Source organism: Triticum aestivum, chromosome 2A (genome assembly GCF_018294505.1).
Source record: "Triticum aestivum cultivar Chinese Spring chromosome 2A, IWGSC CS RefSeq v2.1, whole genome shotgun sequence".
Classification (NCBI taxonomy): domain Eukaryota; kingdom Viridiplantae; phylum Streptophyta; class Magnoliopsida; order Poales; family Poaceae; genus Triticum; species Triticum aestivum.
In genome coordinates, this window is record NC_057797.1 from 396,853,236 (window position 1) to 396,877,764 (window position 24,529).

At 54.1% G+C, this 24,529-nt stretch overlaps 1 protein-coding gene across 1 annotated transcript; it reads left to right on the forward strand.

Annotated features, from left to right (window-relative positions):
- Positions 1-1,759: 1,759 nt before the first annotated feature.
- On the forward strand, positions 1,760-6,751 carry LOC123188791 (potassium transporter 22). The gene is made up of 3 exons (XM_044601038.1): positions 1,760-2,341; positions 2,881-3,222; positions 4,508-6,751. Exons 1-3 carry the CDS (start codon positions 1,978-1,980, stop codon positions 6,427-6,429), a joined length of 2,628 nt encoding a protein of 875 aa, XP_044456973.1. The 5' UTR covers positions 1,760-1,977; the 3' UTR covers positions 6,430-6,751.
- Positions 6,752-24,529: the final 17,778 nt, after the last annotated feature.

Genomic DNA, 24,529 nt, shown 5'->3' on the forward strand with positions numbered 1-24,529 from the left:
AAAGAAAAGCATGTCTTTTCTGTCTTGTTTTGAAAACTATATGGACTTGGTACGGATCATGTTGGTTTGATTCTTTATGGCTTTGTTGGCTAGCTAGCTGGGTGTCCCTTTCTGTCAACCTATCATGGTATGAACGCTTCTTCAGGCAGGATACATGATCCTGCACCTAGCCCCTAGTACCTAGCTAGAACAGTATGTCGCTACATGGATCCATGCGGCAACTAATTGGATATAAAGAGCATCAATGGATGAAAGTGAAGTCTCAAATCTGAATATAGTTATCAAATTATGCATATGCGTATCATGAAACAAGAGCCGGGTTTAAGCCATCCATGATTCATAGCTATACATACGTTGTCACATTTATTTAGTGGCAAACTCCGTCAAGCCACAAACAGTGTGGCGGGAAAATTGGTGACACAAGTTAGACAAAGTTTAACAAAAAATACTACAAGGCCTTCGCTGTGCTGGTTGAAAATCGCCGCTAAGAAAGTGTGCATGCCACAGTTATGACAGTGAAACAAATAATACAGTAGCCTTATGGAACTTGGCAAAGCGTCTTCTATGAACATGCCGCTAACTTGGATATTAAGATTTGCTTCTAACAATGAATTACTGTGCACCTTAATGGCTTGTTTCTTGGATAATTGAAGAAAATACATGGGAGAGATCACGTTCTTGAGGTCGCAATCTGATAAATTAGGCGTCGTGGGGCATCGCTTTGGTTGGCTAATGCGTTTGGTGCCTCGCGCTAGCTAACCATTCCCCGGTGTGTCCACTCTTAACTAACTTGGTAGCCTGTCCTTGGCTAACTTCAGTTGAATTAATCTGGTAAGCAAGCACACTTGCTTATCGGGGAAGAACCTACAGAGCAATACCTGGAACAATTAATAAATAATCAATAAGCTAGCTTGCATAAAATCTCCATAGAAATCTAGGACGTACTACTACAGATTAAGTGTTGAGTTGTTCAGAAAAAGGAAAGAAAAAAAGAGGATATGTCAGTGTTCTAAAAGGATACTGGTAATTTATCAAGGAAACTATAATGGCCTGTATGGCGCTTCCTGGGTACTACGTTCCTAGCTGAGGAAGAAGAGATTGTAAGAGCATAGTAGTGGGTTACTTGAGGAAAACAGAGCCATGTACAGATAAAGGCCAGACAGAAGAGAAACACCCCCGACTGAATCTTACCCCGAGGTCAATCAGTGGATCCGTCAGAAATGAAGGACGTATGCGTGTGGACGGAGAGCTACAAGAGATGATCGACGATCTTGCACCGCGGTCAATGAGTGGATCCAACATAGGTAGGTAGCGTTTTTCTCACTCGACGTAGGTACGTGCGGCGGACGTGAGGTCATGCATCTGAATCCAAGGCCTGTCTACGCGTGGTTGAATTCGTGGATCCACGCTGAAATGGACCGCGCGGTGATGGAAAGATATCGATTTTTGATTTCCTTTGGCGTAGCAACAGCTACATCAATGAATTGTGATCACACCCTTGTGGCCCGAGCCCGACGCTGACGCCATGAGCCGCGAAGGGTGATGGGCGAAAAGTAAGCCGCGGGCAGCTAGCCAAGCCAAGGCCATTGCGGGGACGGAATCTGTTGATCCATCAACGTCCATCTGAAAACGTATCCAGGTCGGGTCGCATAGCACAGCACCACGTATGTACTACTCCACATAAGTACTGTAGCAGCTTAATTAATTGCTGCCCTGCCGTTCACATACTCCAGCGATCGACAAGACAACTAGTACCGCGCGCTAACTCTAACCAGGGAGATGCCAATAGTAGTACTAGCTCATTATAAAAGGGAAGGTTGCATGGCGAGGCCATGAGAGGCTAGATCCATCCAGGAGCACAAGCTAGCTAGCTGGATATTGGCATGTTATTCCACGAGCTAATTAGTTACACACTTACTTCTTGGATCCTTCTCAACAATTAAGCTCAGTCATCTAGCCGGCTGGTAGCTAGGATCGATGGCTGAGCAGCAACAGAAGGGTGGTGATGATGAGGTGCTGGAGGTGGAGTGCGCGCTGGACATGCCGGAGGTGGTGCAGCGGCAGGACTCGCTGTACCGGGACGCCTCCCGGGCCGGCGGCGCCAGCCACCACGGCCATGAGCGGTGGGGCAAGACGCTGCGCCTCGCGTTCCAGTGCGTCGGCGTGCTCTACGGCGACATCGGCACGTCGCCCCTCTACGTCTACTCCAGCACCTTCACCGCCGGCGTCCGGCACACCGACGACCTGCTCGGCGTCCTCTCCCTCATCATCTACAGCTTCATACTCTTCACCATGGTCAAGTACGTCTACATCGCCCTCCGCGCCAACGACGACGGAGACGGTACGCACGCACGCAGATTTCCTTCCTCGCTTCATCTTCTTCCTCTTTCTTCTTTCTTTGTACTAGTAGATCATAGTAATTAGATTGCGCGACGTGTTACACGTACGTACGCTGCACCTAGCTAGCTAGCTATCTTAGCATGCAACAAATTGACGCAGCATCTGCATGTACCAACAGCTTATTTGGACCCCCGACCCAACGGCAAAATTGATCGTTTGGTGCATGCATGGTACACCACCGTCTCTTGTCGTCTCTTCCTAAAAACACAAGGTTTTCCAAACTCAAGTGGGTCAAGTGGCCGTACGTGCATGTGTTTGTTTGTTGTTTATTACTGTATAATTATTATTAACACAGAGCTACTACTAGTTGATATTGTAGTTAGTGATCAACGTGATACTTCTCATATTGTCCATCATATTAATATAAATAATCCTACGATCGAGCACATGCATGGGAATGTTTGTGGTGATTTTAGTTAGCATGCATGAGTAGATACCAAAGGCCCAAATTAAAGAGGCTGTTGCATGACATGCATGCAGGCGGTACGTTCGCGCTCTACTCTCTCATCTCGCGGCACGCCAAGGTGAGCCTGGTGCCGAACCAGCAGGCGGAGGACGAGCTGCACATCCTGGAGCAGGACGACCCCAAGTCCTTCAGCCGGCGGCGCGCCCTGGCCACGCTGCAGCTGGCCTCGCCGGCGGCGTACCGCGCGCAGCGGGTGAAGGAGCTCCTGGAGACGAGCAAGCCCGTGCGCATCTCGCTCTTCCTGCTCACCATCCTCGCCACGGCCATGGTGATCAGCGACGCCTGCCTGACGCCGGCCATCTCCGTGCTGTCCGCCGTGGGAGGGCTCAAGGAGAAGGCGCCGCACCTCACCACAGGTACGCACCATGCATATATTATATCTTTCAGTCTACCTTGTACAGCATACGTACGTACTAGCGCCTAGCTAGAGGCATCAATATCATACATACAACTCGATCAGCCGGCCGCGCGCCTATTGCTATGGGTAACAAGTGTGAACGCGATCGACGACCAGCTAGCTGGAGTGTAGCGTGGCGTGATCTAGATGCAACGCAGCATAGATAGAGCAGCGAGGAAAAGCAAAAATCATTTGAGGCGGGCATATTAATTGATGCGAGAAAAACAGCATACATCCGTCCATGTCCGCCATTTCTTTTTCCGATGGGTCAGTGTGTAGTATGTGGGCAGGTAGGTCTCTTGTAGTCCAGCCGTCCAGGCATGATTAAGTGAGACGACTTTGTCGATGGCGCCGTCGCCATCCAGCAGTTATCGGTCCATCGGTATGTATAGTTGTATATATAGTGGTGTTTACGCAGCCTCACTGCTATCCACACGTACGAGTACGAGTACAGGCTCGACAGACATACTAGTACCGACATCTACTGTGCTCCACCTCTTGTGTTCAGACTCGAGATGCACACACCTGAATATAATGTTCAACTACTGCATGCTACCTCACATGTACAGTAGATGTAGGGTACGTCTTGTCTTGTACTAAGTCGTTAACAGTCGACACCATCTTCTCCACGCAGTGATGAAATGGTGCGTGTGTGTTAACTTGTCACAAACATCAATAAATCTTGCATTTCAATCGTACATGATTCGGAGAACCGATCCATGGATCCCTTCCCTCTGTACGTAGTTTTCAGGATAGATAGGCTGTCACTCTCTAAACTCAAGATCAACAGTAAACTCTATTAACTATGCCGATACTTTTTCTTTGAGACGGTAGGAGTATCTCTATCGATACTTAACGGCGTGTGAAACCTCCAGGACACGCACTCTGAATCATTGCAGCCTCAATAAATGTTTGCAGTTATAATGGATGTGACATCCATCCATCGTAGTACTAACTTGCAAATCAGCATACACATTCATACGTTACGTATACGTACGACTACTCCAGGCTAGTAGTAGCTTACATGTTGGAGTAAAATGTTTTATCATCAACATGCATCTAGCAGCGTACCGAACTCTCAGGGATCTCATGCATGCATGCATGCATGCATGCAGATGATATTTTGCAATCAATCAACTCGGTAGTGGAGTAGAAGATTCAGTACCCTGTTGGGTTAAAGAAATTAACAAGAACACCGCAGCACTGAACTGATCGACGGACGGACGGATGTTGTATGCATGCAGACCAGATCGTGTGGATCACGGTGGCCATTCTGGTGGCGCTCTTCTCGGTGCAGCGCTTCGGCACGGACAAGGTGGGCTACTTCTTCGCGCCGGTCGTCATCCTCTGGCTGCTCCTCATCGGCGGCGTCGGCGTCTACAACCTCGTCAAGCACGACATCGGCGTCCTCCGGGCCTTCAACCCCAAGTACATCGCCGACTACTTCCGCCGCAACAAGAAGGACGCCTGGATCTCCCTCGGCGGCATCCTCCTCTGCTTCACCGGCACCGAGGCTCTCTTCGCCGACCTCGGCTACTTCAGCATCCGCTCCATCCAGCTCAGCTTCGGCTTCGGCCTCGTCCCCTCCGTGCTCCTCGCCTACGCCGGCCAGGCCGCCTTCCTCCGCAAGTACCCGGAGGAGGTGGCCAACACCTTCTACAGGTCCACCCCGACGGTCCTCTTCTGGCCCACCTTCGTCCTGGCCATCGCCGCCTCCATCATCGGCAGCCAGGCCATGATCTCCTGCGCCTTCGCCACCATCTCCCACTCGCAGGCGCTGGGGTGCTTCCCGCGCGTCAAGATCCTGCACACCTCCAAGCAGTACCAGGGCCAGCTCTACATCCCGGAGGTCAACTTCCTGCTGGGCTTCGCCGCCTGCGTCGTCACCGTGGCCTTCAAGACCACCGTGGTCATCGGCGAGGCGCACGGCATCTGCGTCGTCCTCGTCATGCTCATCACCACGCTGCTCCTCACCGTGGTGATGCTCCTGGTGTGGAGGATGAACGCGTGGTGCGTGGCGCTTTTCTTCGCCGTCTTCATGGCGTCCGAGTCCGTCTACCTCTCCTCGGTGCTCTACAAGTTCCTGCACGGAGGGTACATCCCCGTGGTCATCTCGGCGGTGCTCATGGCCGTCATGATGGTGTGGCACTACGTGCACGTGAAGCGCTACAAGTACGAGCTGGAGCGCACGGTGTCGCCGGACAAGGTGCGGGAGCTGCTGGACGGCCGCGACCTGCGCAAGGTGCCCGGCGTGGGGCTCTTCTACACGGACCTGGTGCAGGGGATCCCGCCGGTGTTCCCGCACCTCATCCAGAAGATCCCGTCCATCCACGCCGTGCTGCTCTTCGTCTCCGTGAAGCACCTCCCCGTCCCGCACGTGGACATGTCGGAGCGGTTCCTGTTCCGGCAGGTGGAGCCGAGGGAGCACAAGCTGTACCGGTGCGTGGCGAGGTACGGGTACCGTGACCCGCTGGAGGAGGCCAAGGACTTCGCGGCCAACCTGGTGGAGCGCCTCCAGTACTACATCCGCGACGTGAACCTGTACGGCGTGGACGTGGACGCCAAGGCCGGCAAGGTGAGCTACCCGAGCTCGCGCTGCGACAGCATGGCCAGGTCGACCCGGCGCAGCAGCATGGCGATGACGATGACGATGCAGCAGCACTACTCGTCGGCGTCCTACACGGAGAGCCTTGCGCTGGCTCGGGCAAGGTCGACGTCGTCGGGGGCCACCGGGCGCATGAACATGAACGGCCTGATCATGATGCCGTCGGCGTCCTACACGGAGAGGGAGAGGCAGGGGCGGTCCATCTACGCGGAGGAGATGATGACGCCGGCCGAGTCCTTCTCGGAGCTGGCAATGCAGGTGGTGCCGTCGGGGCGGTACGCCGCGAGTAGCCAGCAGCTGTTCCAGGCGGCGAAGATGAGCCTGGAGGAGATGGCCAAGATCGAGGAGGAGCAGAGGTACATCGAGCGGGAGATGGAGAAGGGGGTGGTGTACATCATGGGGGAGAACGAGGTGGTGGCGCGGCCTCACTCCTCGCTGCTCAAGAAAGTCATCGTCAACTACGTCTACGCCTTCCTCAGGAAGAACTGCAGGCAAGGGGATAAGATGCTCGCCATCCCAAGAAGCCAGCTGCTCAAGGTCGGAATGTCTTACGAGATCTAGCTACCACTCCACCATTAGCGGACCGGCCTCGACACCCTCTACTACCTAGCATGCATGCAGCTGCGTATGGCCCCGGCCGGGTACTATTGGTTTCGAACGCTTGTGGAGGACCCATCGACCAGGAGGTTAATGTGAATTACGTACATGCGTGTGGATCAATGGCGCCACTTGCATATACTATATATGGAAGGATACGATGATCGTCCATCGATCAAGGCAGATACGTAGTATTGTATACTACTAAGGCGTACATAGCACCCTTGTATTGTAGTATATCTTTGTATTTGTAGGTTGATGCAATTCTTCTCCCCAGTTCATTTCATCATTTTTAGTTCACTGTGCGTGCATTAGGAATATGGAACTTTGCCTGGTGTCAGGTGGTTGTGAGTCATTTCGTCGGACGCTATGCAAAAGGGTGTCACTCGGCAAATCGCACATTTGTTGAGTTTCTTCCACATGGCCTGAATTCCTGTCACGTGCTACTCGACTAACTTATTTGTGTTCTTTAGTCTATAACTAGCCATACCCGCGCGGCGGCACGCCACGCCCCGTCGATACATAGTGTCTATAAGTGGTGTTTTTATTGTATGCAATAAATTTCAAATGAAAGTAACAGTACTGTATGGATAAAGTTATATTCTAAAAAAAGGAAATAATATGCATAGAAGCAAACTGGAAGGCGAATTGGAAAACATGAATTTATTCATCACATGGTCAATATATTTTTGCAAAGTAGAAAGTACACATTGCCATTATCACACCAACAAGATCGAACACATTAGAGCCATTCATAGCTTATATCATTCTAGTGAGACCTCCCGGGTGATTGGTGCGTGCGATGAAGTGGTAGCTTTTGCATATTCTTGCGTACGATCTTGTTGTGGCTTAGCATGGTTGCGTGAGATTACTGAATCACCAATATGTGGGCGGTGAGAATGCAATGGTATGATGCCTTAAATTTGGTTGCATATCTTTGCCAAGACCTTAGTCCGTCTTGTGAGCTCATTTCGCTGAGTAATTATTTGCTAGTTGTTGCTGCTCCAAACAATATGAATTGGTTTCTGTGCAAACTTGAAGTATGATGTATCAACCTTAGGGTGCATAATGGTTAAATTAGTTCATTTATGTTGAGGTTTCATTGTAAGACATGGGGCAGTGTGATGTCGATGATTTATGTTGAGTTTCCATGTGTTGTAAAAGGAAGTCTCATGTATCAACTCTTTGATTGTTTGACTGGTTGCTAGTTTTGGTTGCCGTGGCCGGTCGGGAGGGAGAGTGCAATCGTGTTACCGACGTCCTGTTTGTCCACAAACCACGCGAGAAACGCGTGTCCTGAGCGCGCGAGCCCCGCCCAGGATGTCCAAACCGCGCCAGAACGCCGCAGCTCGGCCACCGAGCTCGTCGCTGCGTCGATCCTTTTGGTCCCGGCATAGCCTTGCACATGCCAGCAGACCGGTTATGCAGCACAATAGCGGGTGACAGCCAAGGCGCCCATGCATCACATGTATCTTCACTTCTTCAGTCACAGCACGCAAGCCCCGTGCGCGAGCGCGGCGCACCTGGCCAAGAGAGCAAGCAGGAAGCCGCCGTCATGTCCTCCGCTTACCGCCCTACAACTTACACAGAGGTGGCGTGATAGGGAGCTCGGGCGCGTGCCGACATCGGTGCTAGGCTAGCCGAAGCGGCAGTTTCCCACGACGATGACGGGGGCCCGAGGGCTTCAGTGGCCTGGACGCGTGCAATATCAACACATGGGCAGCGCCAGATGCCTTCAGGTGTCGACCATGAGGTGCGCCTGGGAGACACGGGACGGGGGGGTGGGGGGGCGCCGGCAGCCTGTGCGGGGGCGATCTAGAGGCGCGGCGGGCTGGACGGGCTTGAGGTCAAGAGCACCGGCTCACGGGCCTGCACGACGGCGGGAGAACCAACAACGGCACCAGGGACAACGTGCGGATGCGGCCTGAGTTCTTCCTCCCGCATAGAGGCACCTCCGCCATCACTTTCCCTCCTCGCACTACCGGAACAGGGCCATACCCCGACGGCCAAAACAACGCCGACGGCCCTCGTCGGCTTCCTGGGAAATATGCCGACAGCCTGGTTCTGGCCGTCGGCGTACAAAGGCCGTCGGGTTACGCAGAGATAAGCCGACGGCACCCGTCGGCATAGAATGGCCGTCGGCCTAGCTACATATACGCCGACAGCTCCCGTCGGCTTACATAGGCCGTCGGCATACATGTGGGGCCCGGCCACCCCCTGGCTAACGGCGTCAAAGCTATGCCGACGGCCTAGACGGGGGGCCGTCGGCATAGGTCCGCAGGCCACGTCATTGATCCAGGCCGCACCATGTAGAGCCTATGCCGACGGCTGCCGTCGGCATATCTGCCACGTCAGTGATCCGCGGCACGCTGGTCGGATCTATGCCGACGGCTAGGCCGTCGGCATAGTTAGATTTTTTTCGGTACATATTTTTTAATGCTTTTTTATGTATTATTATATCAACTAACATGTAACATGTTAAATATAAACATACATATGAATATATATGTAGTTTGTATTTTTTCATATATTATGAATATATATATATATATAGTTTGTATTTTTTCGAGCATGTTAATAATGTGCGGTCATGTTCTTTTAAATATAGATCCTTATATTTTATTAAAATAAAAAACAGCTATGCCGACAGAAGTTTTGTGGCAGTTGCAAACGCCCGACACCCGTCTCCAGAGAGTGACCCCCCTCACATCCGCGGTGTGCCCCCCCCCCCCCCGCCGGCACCTGGAGGGGGGAAACGGACGCGTCGGGTCTACACGGAGTGGATGTAGCTGTGGTTTTGGCCCGGATGTTGCTCCCGGGTGTCCCTCTGGGCCGACCTAACACAACCGGGTGGAGAGGTCCACTGGTCAAAGCCCGTCCGTGGGAAGTCAAAAGGCTAGATCTCGTGGTCAACCGCTCCAGGGTTAGGCGGGACGGGGGCCCTGAGGGGATAGCAATGCCACCGGAGCGTCGTACCGGGCCCTCATACATGCGGGGTGGTGTTGTGGCATGTCCAAAGAGGCGGCACCTGGAGGGGGAAAACGGACGCACCGGGTCTACACGGAGGGGATGTAGCTGTCGGTTTGGCCCGGATGTTGCTCCCAGGTGTCCCTCTGAGCTGACCTAACACAACTGGGTCGAGAGGTCCACTGTTCAAAGCTCGTCCGTGGAAAGTCAAAGGGTTAGATCTCGTGGTCAACCGCTCCAGGGTTAGGCGGGACGCGGGCCCTGGGGGGATGGGGGGTAGCAATGCCACCGGAGCGTCGCACCGGCCCCTCATACATGCAGGGTGGTGTGGTGGCATGTCTGAAGAGGCGGCACGCGTCTTCGGGGTTCGGCCCCCTCACGGACGGCGCCATCGCCGGCACCTGGAGGGGGAAAACGGACGCGTCGGGTCTACACGGAGGGGATCTTGCTGTGGGCCTGGCCCAGATGTTGCTCCAAAGTGTTCCTATGGGCTGACCTAACACAACCGGGTGGAGAGGTCCACTGGTCAAATCCCGTCCGTGCAAAGTCAAAGGGCTAGATCCCGTGGTCAAACGCTACAGGGTTAGGCGGGACGGGGGCCCTGGGGGTAGCAATGCCACCGGAGCGTCGCACCGGGTGTCGTGGTTCTAAGCCTGACAGTAGAGTGGGGGGTAGATATGGATAGGCAAGGTTCTAGCTATGGAGAGGTTGTAAGCACAAAGGATGTACGAGTTCAGGCCCTTCTCGGAAGAAGTAACAGCCCTACGTCTCGGAGCCCGGAGGCGGTCGAGTGGATTATGAATGTATGGATTACAAGGTGCCGAACCCCTCTGCCTGTGGAGGGGGGTGGCTTATATAGAGTGCGCCAGGACCCCAGCCAGCCCACGTAGGAGAGGGTTTAAGGTGAGTTAAGTCTGGGGCGTTACTGGTAACGCCCCACATAAAGTGCCTTTACTATCATAAAGTCTACTTAATTACAGACCGTTGTGGTGCAGAGTGCCTCTTGACCTCCTGGTGGTCGAGTGAGTCTTCGTGGTCGAGTCCTTCAGGCCAGTCGAGTGAGTCCTCGTTGGTCGAGTGAGTCCTCGTTGGTCGACTGGAAGGCGACCTCTTCTAGGGATGTCCTAGGGTAAGTTACTTGGAACAGGTCCGTGACCCTACCCTAGGTACATAACCCCATCATTAGCCCCCGAATGGATTGAGGCTTCGAGTGAAGAAGGAGTTGATGTTGTTTCCGATTAACCTTTGCGCTCTAGTTGTGCGCTGTTCTGGATCAAAGAATCTCTTCGTTGACAGGGAGCAATTTGTCTTCGGTCGACTCGATCCATTCTATTTTCGCGTCGAGTGATCTTTCGAGCTTCGACGATCTCCGAGCGACGGATCGCCGGAAACGCCGCGTCCGACAGACTAATTTGTTGCTCGCGGATTCTGCGGGGTGCGAAATTTGGGGGCGCGCGCGAAGCGGGGCGGACCGCGGCGTTCGGATGGGACGGGGCATAGACGCCTCGATCTCCGCGCCGCCTTTTTCGCCACGTATCCAGTCCTCATAACTGCTCCTAGATATGATTGGATCGACCGGGCCCACATGTCAGCCACTCGGAAGGGACCTTATAAATGTGCCCGGCGGGGATTTCTGTGCTGCGCCCCAGCATTCTCCCTCTCTCCCTCTGCTTCCTTCCTCCCTGCTCAGCACGCTCGCTCTCGCCCCCGCACCACTTCCCTTCGTGCATCTCACCGGCGACCATGGCCAAGGAGAAGACGGCGGCGCTGGAGCGTGCCAAGAAGGCGTCGGCATCGGAGAAGGCGAAGGGGAGATCCACCAGCCGCAGAGGGTCCTCGTCCAGATCTCGCCTGCCAAAGGGCTGGGTCCAAGGAGACTGGATCCAGTCGACCATCACGGAGAAGGACCTCCTCGACATGGCCAACGAGGGCTTGATCCCTCACGGAGCTGCGAGGTTGCCGGGGAAGGAGTGGCAGCCACAACCAGAAGAGGGTGAGTGTGTGCTTCTGGCCACTCATGTTGACCGCGGGTTTTCCTTGCCGCCAAGCATTTTCTTCCGTGGCTTCTTGAATTTCTTTGGAGCGCAGCTCCACCACTTTACCCCAAACTCCATTGCCTATCTTGCTGCATTCGTGTCCATGTGTGAGGGTTTTTTGGGCTGTCGACCGCACTGGGGCTTGTTCAAACGTATCTTCACGTGTCGCTCTCAGACCGTGAAGAAGGCGAGCCCAGGTGACGAGAAGACCCGAGTCGTCCAAATGTGTGGGGGCCTGGGGATTCAGGTGAGGAATAATAGCACCTTCCCGCCCATGTCCTTTCCCGAGTCCGTCAGAGGCTGGCAGTCGACTTGGTTCTACTGCCAGGTCCAGTCGACGCCAGGGCAGTCGAGTGGACTCCCTCCGTTTACCATGGACCGAGTGAACAAGCCCTCCCCTCTGAAGCTGATTCCGGAGGAGAAAGCCGACGTGAAGATGTTGATGGAGCGCGTGGTGCAGCTGGTTCGGGACGGCGTGACAGGCATGGACCTCTTGGAGGTTTTCCTCAAGCGTCGCATCCAGCCTCTCCAGTTCCGGAGCCACTGCATGTGGTTGTACTGTGGGCCCGAAGACGAGACTAGAGTCCATCCAGAAGAAGTCGACGATGTCACTCTGGAAAGATGGATGGTAGCCGTTACCGGAAACAGGGACAACCCGCGCGGAGCCAGAAGGATTCCTCCACTCGACCACAACAGCGTCCCAAACAAGGTACACTTGCTCTGCTTTCCATTGTGTCCTTGTTGGACTGGTCGACTGATCTTTCTGCTAACCCTGCCGACTGGTCGACTGATCTTTCTGCTAACCCTGCCGACTGGTCGACTGATCCTTGTTTGGGCATCTGCTAGGCCTTCACCGAGCTGTACTCGATGCCCAATGGGGCACAAGCTCCGACTGAGGAAGGCGAGGCGAGCGGGGGCGAGGCGAGCGGGGGCGAGAGCCAGGGAGAGGAGGAATGGGACTCGGATGCTGCAGGGGATGACGACGACGATGATGATGATGATGAAGGTGATGAAGATGACATCGAGGACGAGGAAGAAGAGGAGGAGGAGGTCGTTCCACCGCGCTCAGAAAGGCGGTCGAAGCTTGTCCACGACCCCTCGACCGAACGTGGTAAGGGGGTTGCGACTGCCGCTCAGTCGACCAAGCGCCCTCGGACCACCTCTCCGGCGCCGACTGAAAAGGCGCCGAAGCAGCCCAGGGCGGCCTCATCGAAGCCGACCAAGCTCCTGCCGAAGATGAAGGTGTCCATCCCCACCATATCAGGGTAATTGTGTTGCTCATATTTTCTTATTCTTGTGCGAACTTTATCTCTGGTCGACGCTGAGGTTAGTCGACTGATCCTTTGGAGTTGCAGTGCTGCTACTTCTGAGACCTCAGCCCGGGCCGATGACCACGAGATGGAGGATGCAGCAACTTCGAATCCAGGTACTGTGTTCTTAATACCATTCTTAGTCGACTGACTCGTGATCTCTGATCCTGACCCTTCTCTGCAGCTCCACCCAACACTGTTATCGATCTTCCTGATGATGATGAGGATGAAGAGCCGCTGAAGCACAGGAGGAGTCGAAAAGCGTCCGCCAGTAAGGTGCCTCAGGATGTGTCAGCGCCTGAAATTCTGACTGTGGAGGAAGAGAACACCACTCGACACACGGTGACCTTCGCGACCCCACTGACGAGTGCTCAGCAGCCCTCCCTCTTCACGACTCACCACGTCCCAGAGGACCAAGCTGGTGCAGCGAAGGAGGCAATACGCCAGGCGGGACTCATGATGGAGTAGCTGAAGACCATCCGGGATGCGAGCCAGGCAGCTTATGACGCCAACTCTGCTCTCCAAAGCAATGTCCAGGTCAGTCGACTGCTGTTTGTTCTGTTGGATATGCTACCAAAAACTTTTCTTTTCCGGGATTTATATTAGTCACCCACTGGGTGTGTCAAATAAACTCCGTGTTAGCGGGGGCACGCTGAGTGCACCCGCTGGGTGTAGTCCCCAAGGCTAAGGTCGACTGCTGGCAGTCGGCCTTAGGCTTTATGATGTCAATCTTTCTGTCAGTCATGTGGTCGACTGGATTTCGCAAACCGGTGGGGGCACGCTGAGTGCACCCACTGGGTGTAGTCCCCAAGGCTAAGGTCGACTGCTGGCAGTCGGCCTTAGGCTTTATGATGTCAATCTTTCTGTCAGTCGACTGGTCGACTGGATTTCGCAAACCGGTGGGGGCACGCTGAGTGCACCCACTGGGTGTAGTCCCCGAGACTGTGGTCGACTGCTTGCAGTTGATCACAGTCTTAGAGAATGCGTCTCGCACACTGTTTTTTTTTTTGAGTCGACTGGTCGACTTTGTCTTCGACAGGATTAGTGGGGGCACGCTGAGTGCACCCACTGGGTGTAGTCCCCGAGACTACGGTCGAATGCTTGTATTCGGCTGTAGTCTTAGAAACGTGTGTTTTTCCCTTTTTCACTCGGAAGTGAGTTACATTTGACGTTTAGTCGATTGGTTCTTCGTAGAACTCCTGTGATCTTGTGGCTCGCTACGCAGAGCTGGAACAAAAACATACTCAAGTCGAGCTGAGCTTGAAGCTGGTTCAGGAGAAGCTGACAAAGGCAAAGGAGGAGACCGAAGGTATGTTTGGTGAGACCCTGACGACTGCTTTTCCCCTTGCTTGTTTCGGCATCTGAACTCGCTGTAACTTGCAGGTAAGGTAAGGGAGGCCCAGCAGAAGAAAGACCTTGAGCTAGCTGAGAAGATCAAGCTTGCTGACGAGAAGTTAGCTTCAGTCACCAAGCTCGAACAAGATAATACCAATCTGAAAACTGCCCTTGGGATTGCCAACAAGGAAGTCAGTCGACTGAGAACTGACAAAGCTGCCTTGACCAACCAAGTCAGCAAATTGACTGAGAAGAAAGCTGAACTGGAGGCCTTCCTGAGTGGTCTTGCCAAGAAGCTGTTTCTTATGCTTGAAGGTAAACCTCCATGTTTGGCAAATATTTCCAACTGTGGCTTCTTCCATTCGACTATCCCCTTGACTTAGTGATCACCCTTGCAGAATTTTGTCAAAACTTTGAAGAAGAAACCAGCCGACTGGAGCCAAACCTTGACCCCGTCAATTCTCCGGTGAATGACGAAGTTGCCATGGATGTTTTCCGACTGGAGTCTCGTGTCGCAGCTGTCGTGGACTATCTCGCAAGGCTGAAGGCCGCCACATCTCGCATCGACTCGACGCTCTGGCCTGAGGAGACACTTCAGAATGACCTTGAGTCGCTGATGGCCCGCTTGAACGCGATCCCTGGTCGAGTGCAGGAGTGGAAGAAGTCCTCGGCTCGGTGTGGTGCAGATGTCGCTCTGTGTCTGGCCCGAGTCCACTGCAAAGATGCACGAGAGGAGAAGCTGGCGGCCCTTCGGGTGGCCAATACCAAGAAGCACGACTTCAGGTCCTTTATGGAGACTTTCCTTGCAGCTGCCACTCGGATCGCCGACGGAATTGACCTTGATGAATTTGTTGCACCTTCCAGCCCTCCACAGGAGGGGTAAAAAACTTCTTCTGGCTCGACACTTTAAATTTGCCTCGGTATGCCGAGTGGAACTGTAACCGACAAACCTTAACAGGCTTGACGTCTGAGCACTTTCGGTTCCTTTAGATATCGATTCAAACTTGAATTTGGCGCTTGAATATGATTGCCTTCGGCTCAAAATGTCTTTTGCAGGTTCAAAGCAAGGTGCCTGTGCTTAGGCGAGCGCTTGGACTGCAGTTAAGCCTCCGAGTGAGAGGGTCGCTCTTCACTCGGTAGGATTTTTGTAACTTAGGCGAGCGCAGGACTGCAGCTAAGCCCCCGAGTGAGAGGATTGCTCTTCACTCGGTAGGATTTATATAACTTAGGCGAGCACAAGGTCGCAGCTAAGCCTCCGAGTGGAAGGCTGGCTTACCACTCGGTAGGATTTTCACAACTTAGGCGAGTGCTTGGACTGCAGCTAAGCCCCCGAGTGAGAGGGTTGCTCTTCACTCGGTAGGATTTTTATAACTTAGGCGAGTGCTTGGACTGCAGCTAAGCCCCCGAGTGAGAGGGTTGCTCTTCACTCGGTAGGATTTTTATAACTTAGGCGAGCACGAGGCTGCAGCTAAGCCCCCGAGTGAGAGGGTTGCTCTTCACTCGGTAGGATTTTTATAACTTAGGCGAGTGCTTGGACTGCAGCTAAGCCCCCGAGTGAGAGGGTTGCTCTTCACTCGGTAGGATTTTTATAACTTAGGCGAGCGCTTGGACTGCAGCTAAGCCCCGAGTGAGAGGGTTGCTCTTCACTCGGTAGGATTTTTATAACTTAGGCGAGTGCTTGGACTGCAGCTAAGCCCCCGAGTGGAAGGCTGGCTTACCACTCGGTAGGATTTTTATAACTTAGGCGAGTGCTTGGACTGCAGCTAAGCCCCCGAGTGAGAGGGTTGCTCTTCACTCGGTAGGATTTTTATAACTTAGGCGAGCACGAGACTGCAGCTAAACCCCCGAGTGAGAGGGTTGCTCTTCACTCGGTAGGATTTTTATAACTTAGGCGAGTGCTTGGACTGCAGCTAAGCCCCCGAGTGAGAGGGTTGCTCTTCACTCGGTAGGATTTTTATAACTTAGGCGAGCACGAGACTGCAGCTAAGCCCCCGAGTGAGAGGGTTGCTCTTCACTCGGTAGGATTTTTATAACTTAGGCGAGTGCTTGGACTGCAGCTAAGCCCCCGAGTGAGAGGGTTGCTCTTCACTCGGTAGGATTTTTATAACTTAGGCGAGTGCTTGGACTGCAGCTAAGCCCCCGAGTGGAAGGCTGGCTTACCACTCGGTAGGATTTTGATAAACTTAGGCGAGTCTTTGACTGCAGCTAAGCCCCCGAGTGGAAGGCTGGCTTACCACTCGGTAGGATTTTGATAAACTTAGGCGAAACGGATTCGCAGCTAAGCCTCCGAGTGGAAGGCTGGCTTGCCACTCGGTAGGATTTTTACAAACTTAGGCGAAACGGATTCGCAGCTAAGCCACCCACTGAGGGGGAGTTTTTATGTGGTCAAAAATAAAAAGTGATGACACAATTATTTCTAAACCCATGAACTTCAGAAGTACTTTATTGCAACTCATCCGAGTGATAAAACTTAAGTGTAAAATGGGCGGAGTAGCTCCGCGTTCCAAGCTCGGGGCTCGTCGATATTATGCTCGACGTTGTAAAGACGGTACGCCCCGTTGTGGAGAACCTTGGTGACGATGAAGGGGCCTTCCCAAGAAGGAGCAAGCTTGTGTGGTTTGTGCTGATCCACTCGGAGAACCAAATCCCCTTCCTCAAAGGCTCGTCCTCTCACATTTCGGGCGTGGAAACGGCGCAGATCTTGTTGGTAGATGGTCGACCGGATCAGAGCCATCTCCCTTTCTTCCCCTAAAAGGTCGACTGCGTCCTGCCGCGCTTGTTCAGCTTCTGCTTCGTTGTAGATTTCGACTCGAGGAGCATTGTGGAGAAGATCACTCGGCAAGACTGCTTCAGCTCCATAGACCAAGAAGAATGGAGTTCTTCCGGTCGACCGATTGGGCGTGGTCCGCAGTCCCCAGAGTACAGATGGAAGTTCGTCGACCCAAGCTCCAGCCGCGTGTTTGAGATCACGCATCAGTCGCGGCTTCAGTCCCTTGAGAATCAGTCCATTAGCTCGCTCTGCTTGTCCATTCGACTGCGGATGGGCGACTGATGCGTAGTCGACCCGTGTGCCCTGGGAGTTGCAGAAGGTTCTGAATTCCTCTGAGTCAAAGTTCGACCCATTATCCGTAATGATGCTGTGCGGGACTCCATATCTGAATATTAGTTCCCTGATGAAGCTAACAGCAGTACCGGTGTCGAGGCTCTTGATTGGTTTAGCTTCGATCCACTTGGTGAACTTGTCGACTGCCACCAGTACATGTGTGAAGCCACTTCGTCCTGTTCTCAAAGGACCGATCATGTCCAGCCCCCAAACTGCAAAAGGCCAGACGAGTGGGATGGTCTTCAAAGCTGACGCAGGCTTGTGCGACATATTCGAGTAGAACTGACATCCCTCGCACTTATCTACTATCTCTTTTGCCATCTCATTCGCCTTGGGCCAGTAAAATCCGGCTCGGTATGCTTTGGCCACGATGGTCCGGGAGGACGCATGATGACCACAGGTCCCCGAGTGAATATCATTGAGGATGAGTCGACCTTCTGCTTTCCACATCTGCGAAGATCATCAGAGTGGAGTTGATATGCGGATATCCTCCCTCACTGTCCTCTTTGTCTTCGGCTTTGTCCGACTCCTTCTCCTTGTCCTTAGACTGTTTTCCCTGAAACTGCTGGATCAGGAGTCGACATTGGCGAGTGGTGTGCTTTGGGTAAATGATATTCCCCTCTTCATCTTTCTTCGTGTGGATGTGGCACGGCATATCCATCACGTCGTTCCCTTCTTTATCCTTCACCTTCTTAGGGTTCCAGGATCCTTTTGGTTTCCCCTTAGACTTTCCTTGAGTCACGGCCAGAGCCTCTCCAGGAGCTGCCGGTTCAGCCTTCCGCTTCTGTTTCCGACTGGTGTTTCCTTTTTCCGACTGACTCGGCTTGTGCTTGCCGCTTCGGAGTCGGTCTTCTTCTTCGCCGTTGGCGTACTTGGTAGCAATCTCCATCATCCGACTCAAGGTCATGTCACCGGTTCGACCAAATTTCAAACTCAGTTCTCTGTTCTTGACGCCATCTTTGAAGGCGCATACTGCCTGATGGTCAGAGACATTTTCCACAGTGTGGTGCAAAGTGATCCACCTCTGAATATACTCTCTGAGAGTCTCATTGGTTTTCTGCACGCAGACTTGCAACTCTGTCAATCCCGCTGGTCGCTTGCAAGTCCCTTCGAACGTTCTGACGAACACTCGGGACAGATCTTCCCAAGTGTAAATACTGCTAGGAGGTAATTGGGTCAACCATGCCCTGGCAGAACCTTCCAACATGAGGGGCAAATGCTTCATGGCCACCTCGTCGTTCCCACCACCGATCTGAACTGCCACTCGGTAGTCTTCAAGCCAAGTTTCAGGCTTAGACTCACCAGTGAACTTGCTGACTCCTGTTGCCAGCCTGAAATTGGGGGGAATAACAGCGGCTCTGATAGCTCTGCTGAAACATTCAGGACCAGAAACATGTACTCGACTGCTCGTGGGCACTTCTCTGTCGAGTGCACCACGATGGGCTCTGTTCCGGTCGACCAACCCTTGCACGATAATGGATCGCGCGTCGAAGCCTGGCTCCCTGGGGTCAACTGGAACCCTACGCCCTGTACTGTACTGACGCCTATCATCTGGCTGCCGAGGAGCGTAAGACCCACCCCTCGGAGGGGAATAGGGCACTCGACGCCTATCATCTCGGTCGAGTCTGTCGCCATATTGATCTCGCCGATACTCACGCCCTTCGCGCCGCGGAGGCGACCTGGGGCTGTGAGCCGACTGAACCGTATTCACAGTGACAGATCTACTGTGAATTCTGTTGCGCGACTGAGACACGGCTGAATTCTGATCTCCTGTTGCCCGGAGCAAATCCCTGATCTGTAGCAAACCTCTGCCAGCCTCTGACTGCGAAGGCTGAATGGACTCTGCTATACGGGTCGCAGCTGCTAAATTCTGAATTGGGGTTCGATATACCTGAGTCGGCGGGAAGAGTTGACGTCGACTGGTGTCGGGAACTCGTTGCCGCGCGCGCTCGTCGAGTGCTCGCTGAAGGTTCTCCAGTCGAGTGCGCTCGGCCAAATTGGCCAGACGCGCCTCCTCCAAGGCACGAGCCTCGGGGGTTTCTCCTGCGATGGGAATACGCAGGGGATCCTCGTTCCTGCGGCGAAGCTCTTCTCTTTGCAGAGAGTCGAGTGGTTCGGGCTGGTACTCTTTGTAGCCTCGAGCAGGGTCGCCGCCGTCACCTGCTCCACCACCGCGGGCGAAGCCAGGAGGGCTATGGGGCCCGTCGACCATCAAGATTTCCGCCGCTGGATCACTGCTTCCGCACTCGGATGCAGTCTCTCCGGAGCCAGTCGACTGATCGAACAAGCCGTAGAGAGATTCGTTGGGCTCGATAGCCGCAACTTGTGTAGTGGTCGACTGGCGAGCCACCGCGTGACTCACCCATCGCTGAAGCCTCGACCGGCCTGAGCGCTGGCGCTGGCGGGAGACTGGGAGGGTGGAAGACGGAGGAGCCGACCGATACTGGGTCGATGGTTGTCGCAGCAGAATGCCGCGGACACATGCGCAAAAATGCGTCGCACCGCGGACGGGGAGCGCATCTACGTCGAGTGGAGCCTCTTGGAGCCATGCGGAGTCGTCGGCGATGAAGGTGAGAGTGCCGAGACGGATCTCTTGACCCTCGATCAAAACTCCAGCAGACACCATGATGAAAATACTCGGAAGAATCGCAACTTCTCCACAAAATCGCTAAAACACCTGCCCCAAGGTGGGCGCCAACTGTCGTGGTTCTAAGCCTGACAGTAGAGTGGGGGGTAGATATGGATAGGCAAGGTTCTAGCTATGGAGAGGTTGTAAGCACAAAGGATGTACGAGTTCAGGCCCTTCTCGGAAGAAGTAACAGCCCTACGTCTCGGAGCCCGGAGGCGGTCGAGTGGATTATGAATGTATGGATTACAAGGTGCCGAACCCCTCTGCCTGTGGAGGGGGGTGGCTTATATAGAGTGCACCAGGACCCCAGCCAGCCCACGTAGGAGAGGGTTTAAGGTGAGTTAAGTCTGGGGCGTTACTGGTAACGCCCCACGTAAAGTGCCTTTACTATCATAAAGTCTACTTAATTACAGACCGTTGTGGTGCAGAATGCCTCTTGACCTCCTGGTGGTCGAGTGAGTCTTTGTGGTCGAGTCCTTCAGGCCAGTCGAGTGAGTCCTCGTTGGTCGAGTGAGTCCTCGTTGGTCGACTGGAAGGCGACCTCTTCTAGGGATGTCCTAGGGTAAGTTACTTGGAACAGGTCCGTGACCCTACCCTAGGTACATAACCCCATCACCGGGCCCTCATACATGCGGGGTGGTGTGGTGGCATGTCCGAAGAGGCGGCACGCGTCTCCGGGGTGTGGCCCCCCTCACGGACGGCAATGACACGATAGTAGACGTTCTGCGGTAACGATGCAGCGTGAATATTATTAAATACTTGGAGCGCGATAAAATCATGAGTTTTTTACACAACGTGGGCACATGTGCTATAGGACTGATGGTAATTTTTCATAATTTTTTGTGATGGAGAAGTATCTGAACACTTCCCTCTACGCGGATTGCTCTTCGCACGTCTACGACTGTGGACGGCGGCCTCCGGGGGCTAGCATACCGTCAAATCTTGCGTAGGCGGCCTCTCACAAGTCTCGAAGTGTTGAGGCGGTTGCAAACGCCCAGCACGCATCTCCGGGGTGTGCCCCCCCCCTCTCACGGACGGCGCCGCCGCCGGCACCTGGAGGGGGGAAACGGACGCGTCGGGTCTACACGGAGGGGATCTTGCTGTGGGCCTGGCCCGGATGTTGCTCCAAAGTGTTCCTATGGGCTGACCTAACACAACCGGGTGGAGAGGTCCACTGGTCAAATCCCGTCCGTGCAAAGTCAAAGGGCTAGATCCCGTGGTCAAACGCTACAGGGTTAGGCAGAACGGGGGCCCTGGGGGTAGCAATGCCACCGGAGCATTGCACCGGGCCCTCATACATGTGGGGTGGTGTGGTGGCATGTCCGAAGAGGCGGCACGCGTCTCCGGGGTGTGGCCCCCCTCACGGACGGCAATGACACGGTAGTAGACGTTCTGCGGTAACGATGCAGCGTGAATATTATTAAATACTTGGAGCGCGATAAAATCATGAGTTTTTTACACAACGTGGGCACATGTGCTATAGGACTGATGGTAATTTTTCATAATTTTTTGTGATGGAGAAGTATCTGAACACTTCCCTCTACGCGGATTGCTCTTCGCACGTCTACGACTATGGCCGGCGGCCTCCGGGGGCTAGCATACCGTCAAATCTTGCGTAGGCGGCCTCTCACAAGTCTCGAAGTGTTGAGGCGGTTGCAAACGCCTAGCACGCGACTCCGGGGTGTGCCCCCCCTCTCACGGACGGCGCCGCCGCCGGCACCTGGAGGGGGAAAACGGACGCGTCGGGTCTACACGGAGGGGATCTTGCTGTGGGCCTGGCCCGGATGTTGCTCCAAAGTGTTCCTATGGGCTGACCTAACACAACCGGGTGGAGAGGTCCACTGGTCAAATCCCGTCCGTGCAAAGTCAAAGGGCTAGATCCCGTGGTCAAACGCTACAGGGTTAGGCGGGACGGGGGCCCTGGGGGGTAGCAATGCCACCGGAGCGTCGCACCGGGCCCTCATACATGCGGGGTGGTGTGGTGGCATGTCCGAAGAGGCGGCACACGTCTCCGGGGTGTGGCCCCCCTCACGGACGGCAATGACACGGTAGTAGACGTTCTGCGGTAACGATGCAGCGTGAATATTATTAAATACTTGGAGCGCGATAAAATCATGAGTTTTTTACACAACGTGGGCACATGTGCTATAGGACTGATGGTAATTTTTCATAATTTTTTGTGATGGAGAAGTATCTGAACACTTCCCTCTACGCGGAATGCTCTTCGCACGTCTACGACTGTGGCCGGCGGCCTCCGGGGGCTAGCATATCGTCAAATCTTGCGTAGGCGGCCTCTCACAAGTCTCGAAGTGTTGAGGCGGTTGCAAATGCCCAGCACGCGTCTCCGGGGTGTGCCCCCCCCCTCTCATGGACGGTGCCGCCGCCGGCACCTGGAGGGGGAAAACGAACGCGTCGGGTCTACACGAAGGGGATCTTGCTGTGGGCCTGGCCCGGATGTTGCTCCAAAGTGTTCATATGGGCTGACCTAACACAACCGGGTGGAGAGGTCCACTGGTCAAATTCCGTCCGTGCAAAGTCAAAGGGCTAGATCCCGTGGTCAAACGTTACAGGGTTAGGCGGGACGGGGGCCCTGGGGGGTAGCAATGCCACCGGAGCGCCGCACCGGGCCCTCATACATGCGGGATGGTGTGGTGGCATGTCCGAAGAGGCGGCACGCGTCTCCGGGGTGTGGCCCCCCTCACGGACGGCAATGACACGGTAGTAGACGTTCTGCGGTAACGATGCAGCGTGAATATTATTAAATACTTAGAGCGCGATAAAATCATGAGTTTTTTACACAACGTGGGCACATGTGCTATAGGACTGATGGTAATTTTTCATAATTTTTTGTGATGGAGAAGTATCTGAACACTTCCCTCTACGCGGATTGCTCTTCGCACGTCTACGACTGTGGCCGGCGGCCTCCGGGGGCTAGCGTACCGTCAAATCTTGCGTAGGCGGCCTCTCACAAGTCTCGAAGTGTTGAGGCGGTTGCAAACGCCAAGCACGCGTCTCCGGGGTGTGCCCCCCCTCTCACGGATGGCGCCGCCGCCGGCACCTGGAGAGGGAAAATGGACGCGTCGGGTCTACACGGAGGGGATTTTGCTGTGGGCCTGGCCCGGATGTTGCTCCAAAGTGTTCCTATGGGCTGACCTAACACAACCGGGTGGAGAGGTCCACTGGTCAAATCTCGTCCGTGCAAAGTCAAAGGGCTAGATCCCGTGGTCAAACGCTACAGGGTTAGGCGGGACGGGGGCCCTGGGGGGTAGCAATGCCACCGGAGTGTCGCACCGGGCCCTCATACATGCGGGGTGGTGTGGTGGCATGTCCGAAGAGGCGGCACGCGTCTCCGGGGTGTGGCCCCCCTCACGGACGGCAATGACACGGTAGTAGACGTTCTGCGGTAATGATGCAGCGTGAATATTATTAAATACTTGGAGCGCGATAAAATCATGAGTAGGCGGCCTCTCACAAGTCTCGAATTCGGCGTCCCACCACCCTCCCCGTCGACCAGGCCACGGCCTTGGCAGACGAAGCTGCTCGAATTCGGCGCCTCCCCTCCCCTCCCCTCTGTGTGGTTCCGGGAGAGGAGAGGGCCGAGCGGTTTAAAAAAAATAAAAATCTATATGAAATAATAACACATAAAAAAGGAAAACTATAACTATAAAAAAATTTAAAAATCTATATGAAATAAAAAAGAATAAATATAAAACTATAAGAAAACATTAAAATAAAAAAGAATAAATATATAACATTGAAAATAATATACACTAAAAATATATTTGAAGACAGTTAATAATATATGCCACGTGTGTAATTAACATGTATATGGCTAGTTTGTAATTAACATGTAAAAAAAATGCACCTATGCCTACGGCTTAGCCGTCGGCATATATGCCACGTGGCATGACTAATGTATGCCGACGGTTAAGCCGTCGGCATAGGCGCCTTATCCACTCCCCGCTCACCCCTCCACTCGTTCGTCGCTCCACTCGTTCGTCCCCGACCCGCGCTAGCTAGCTAGCTGCCGCCGCCCGCCGCTGCTCCCCGCCGCCCGCCCGCCGCCGCTCCACCCGCGCCACTCTCCCCTCCCTCACCCGTCCCCCTCCCCGCCGCTCCATCCCCTCCCCTTCCCTCCCCTTCTCGTGCCACCGCCGCCACGCATCTGCCGCCCGCCCGCCCGTCGCCGCTCCACCCCTTCCCCTCCCTTCCTCGCGCCTTGCCTCCACCCCAGCCTCGGTCGGCGGTGCGTTGCCTCCACGAACCGGGCAGGGCCCCGCCTTGGCCCCTCCCCGAGCACGCCTGGCCACGGCTCCGGCCAGTGGCCCGCGTCCCTGCCCGGCCGGCCCTGGTGCTAGCTCCGGTCGGAGGGCGGGCTCTGCTTCTCCGGCCGACCACGACCAGCCCCGTCCCTCCCGGCCCCTCCATCGCCGTGACGCTCCTCTGCCCGGTGAGCTATGCTCTTTTTTTTCATTTTTCCTACTATGACATTCATAGTTTCATATTAATTTGCTGCAAATAACTACTATGTATGGACATGTGTAACTTATCTTCATAAAGACAAGTGATGTAATTGTTAGCATTGTTCTCTTCTAGATTTTATGTCCATAAGCCTAATATTTGTACCAATATGATATGTAATGGATTATGACAATATATGCATGTGAGATTAATGGATGGTGTA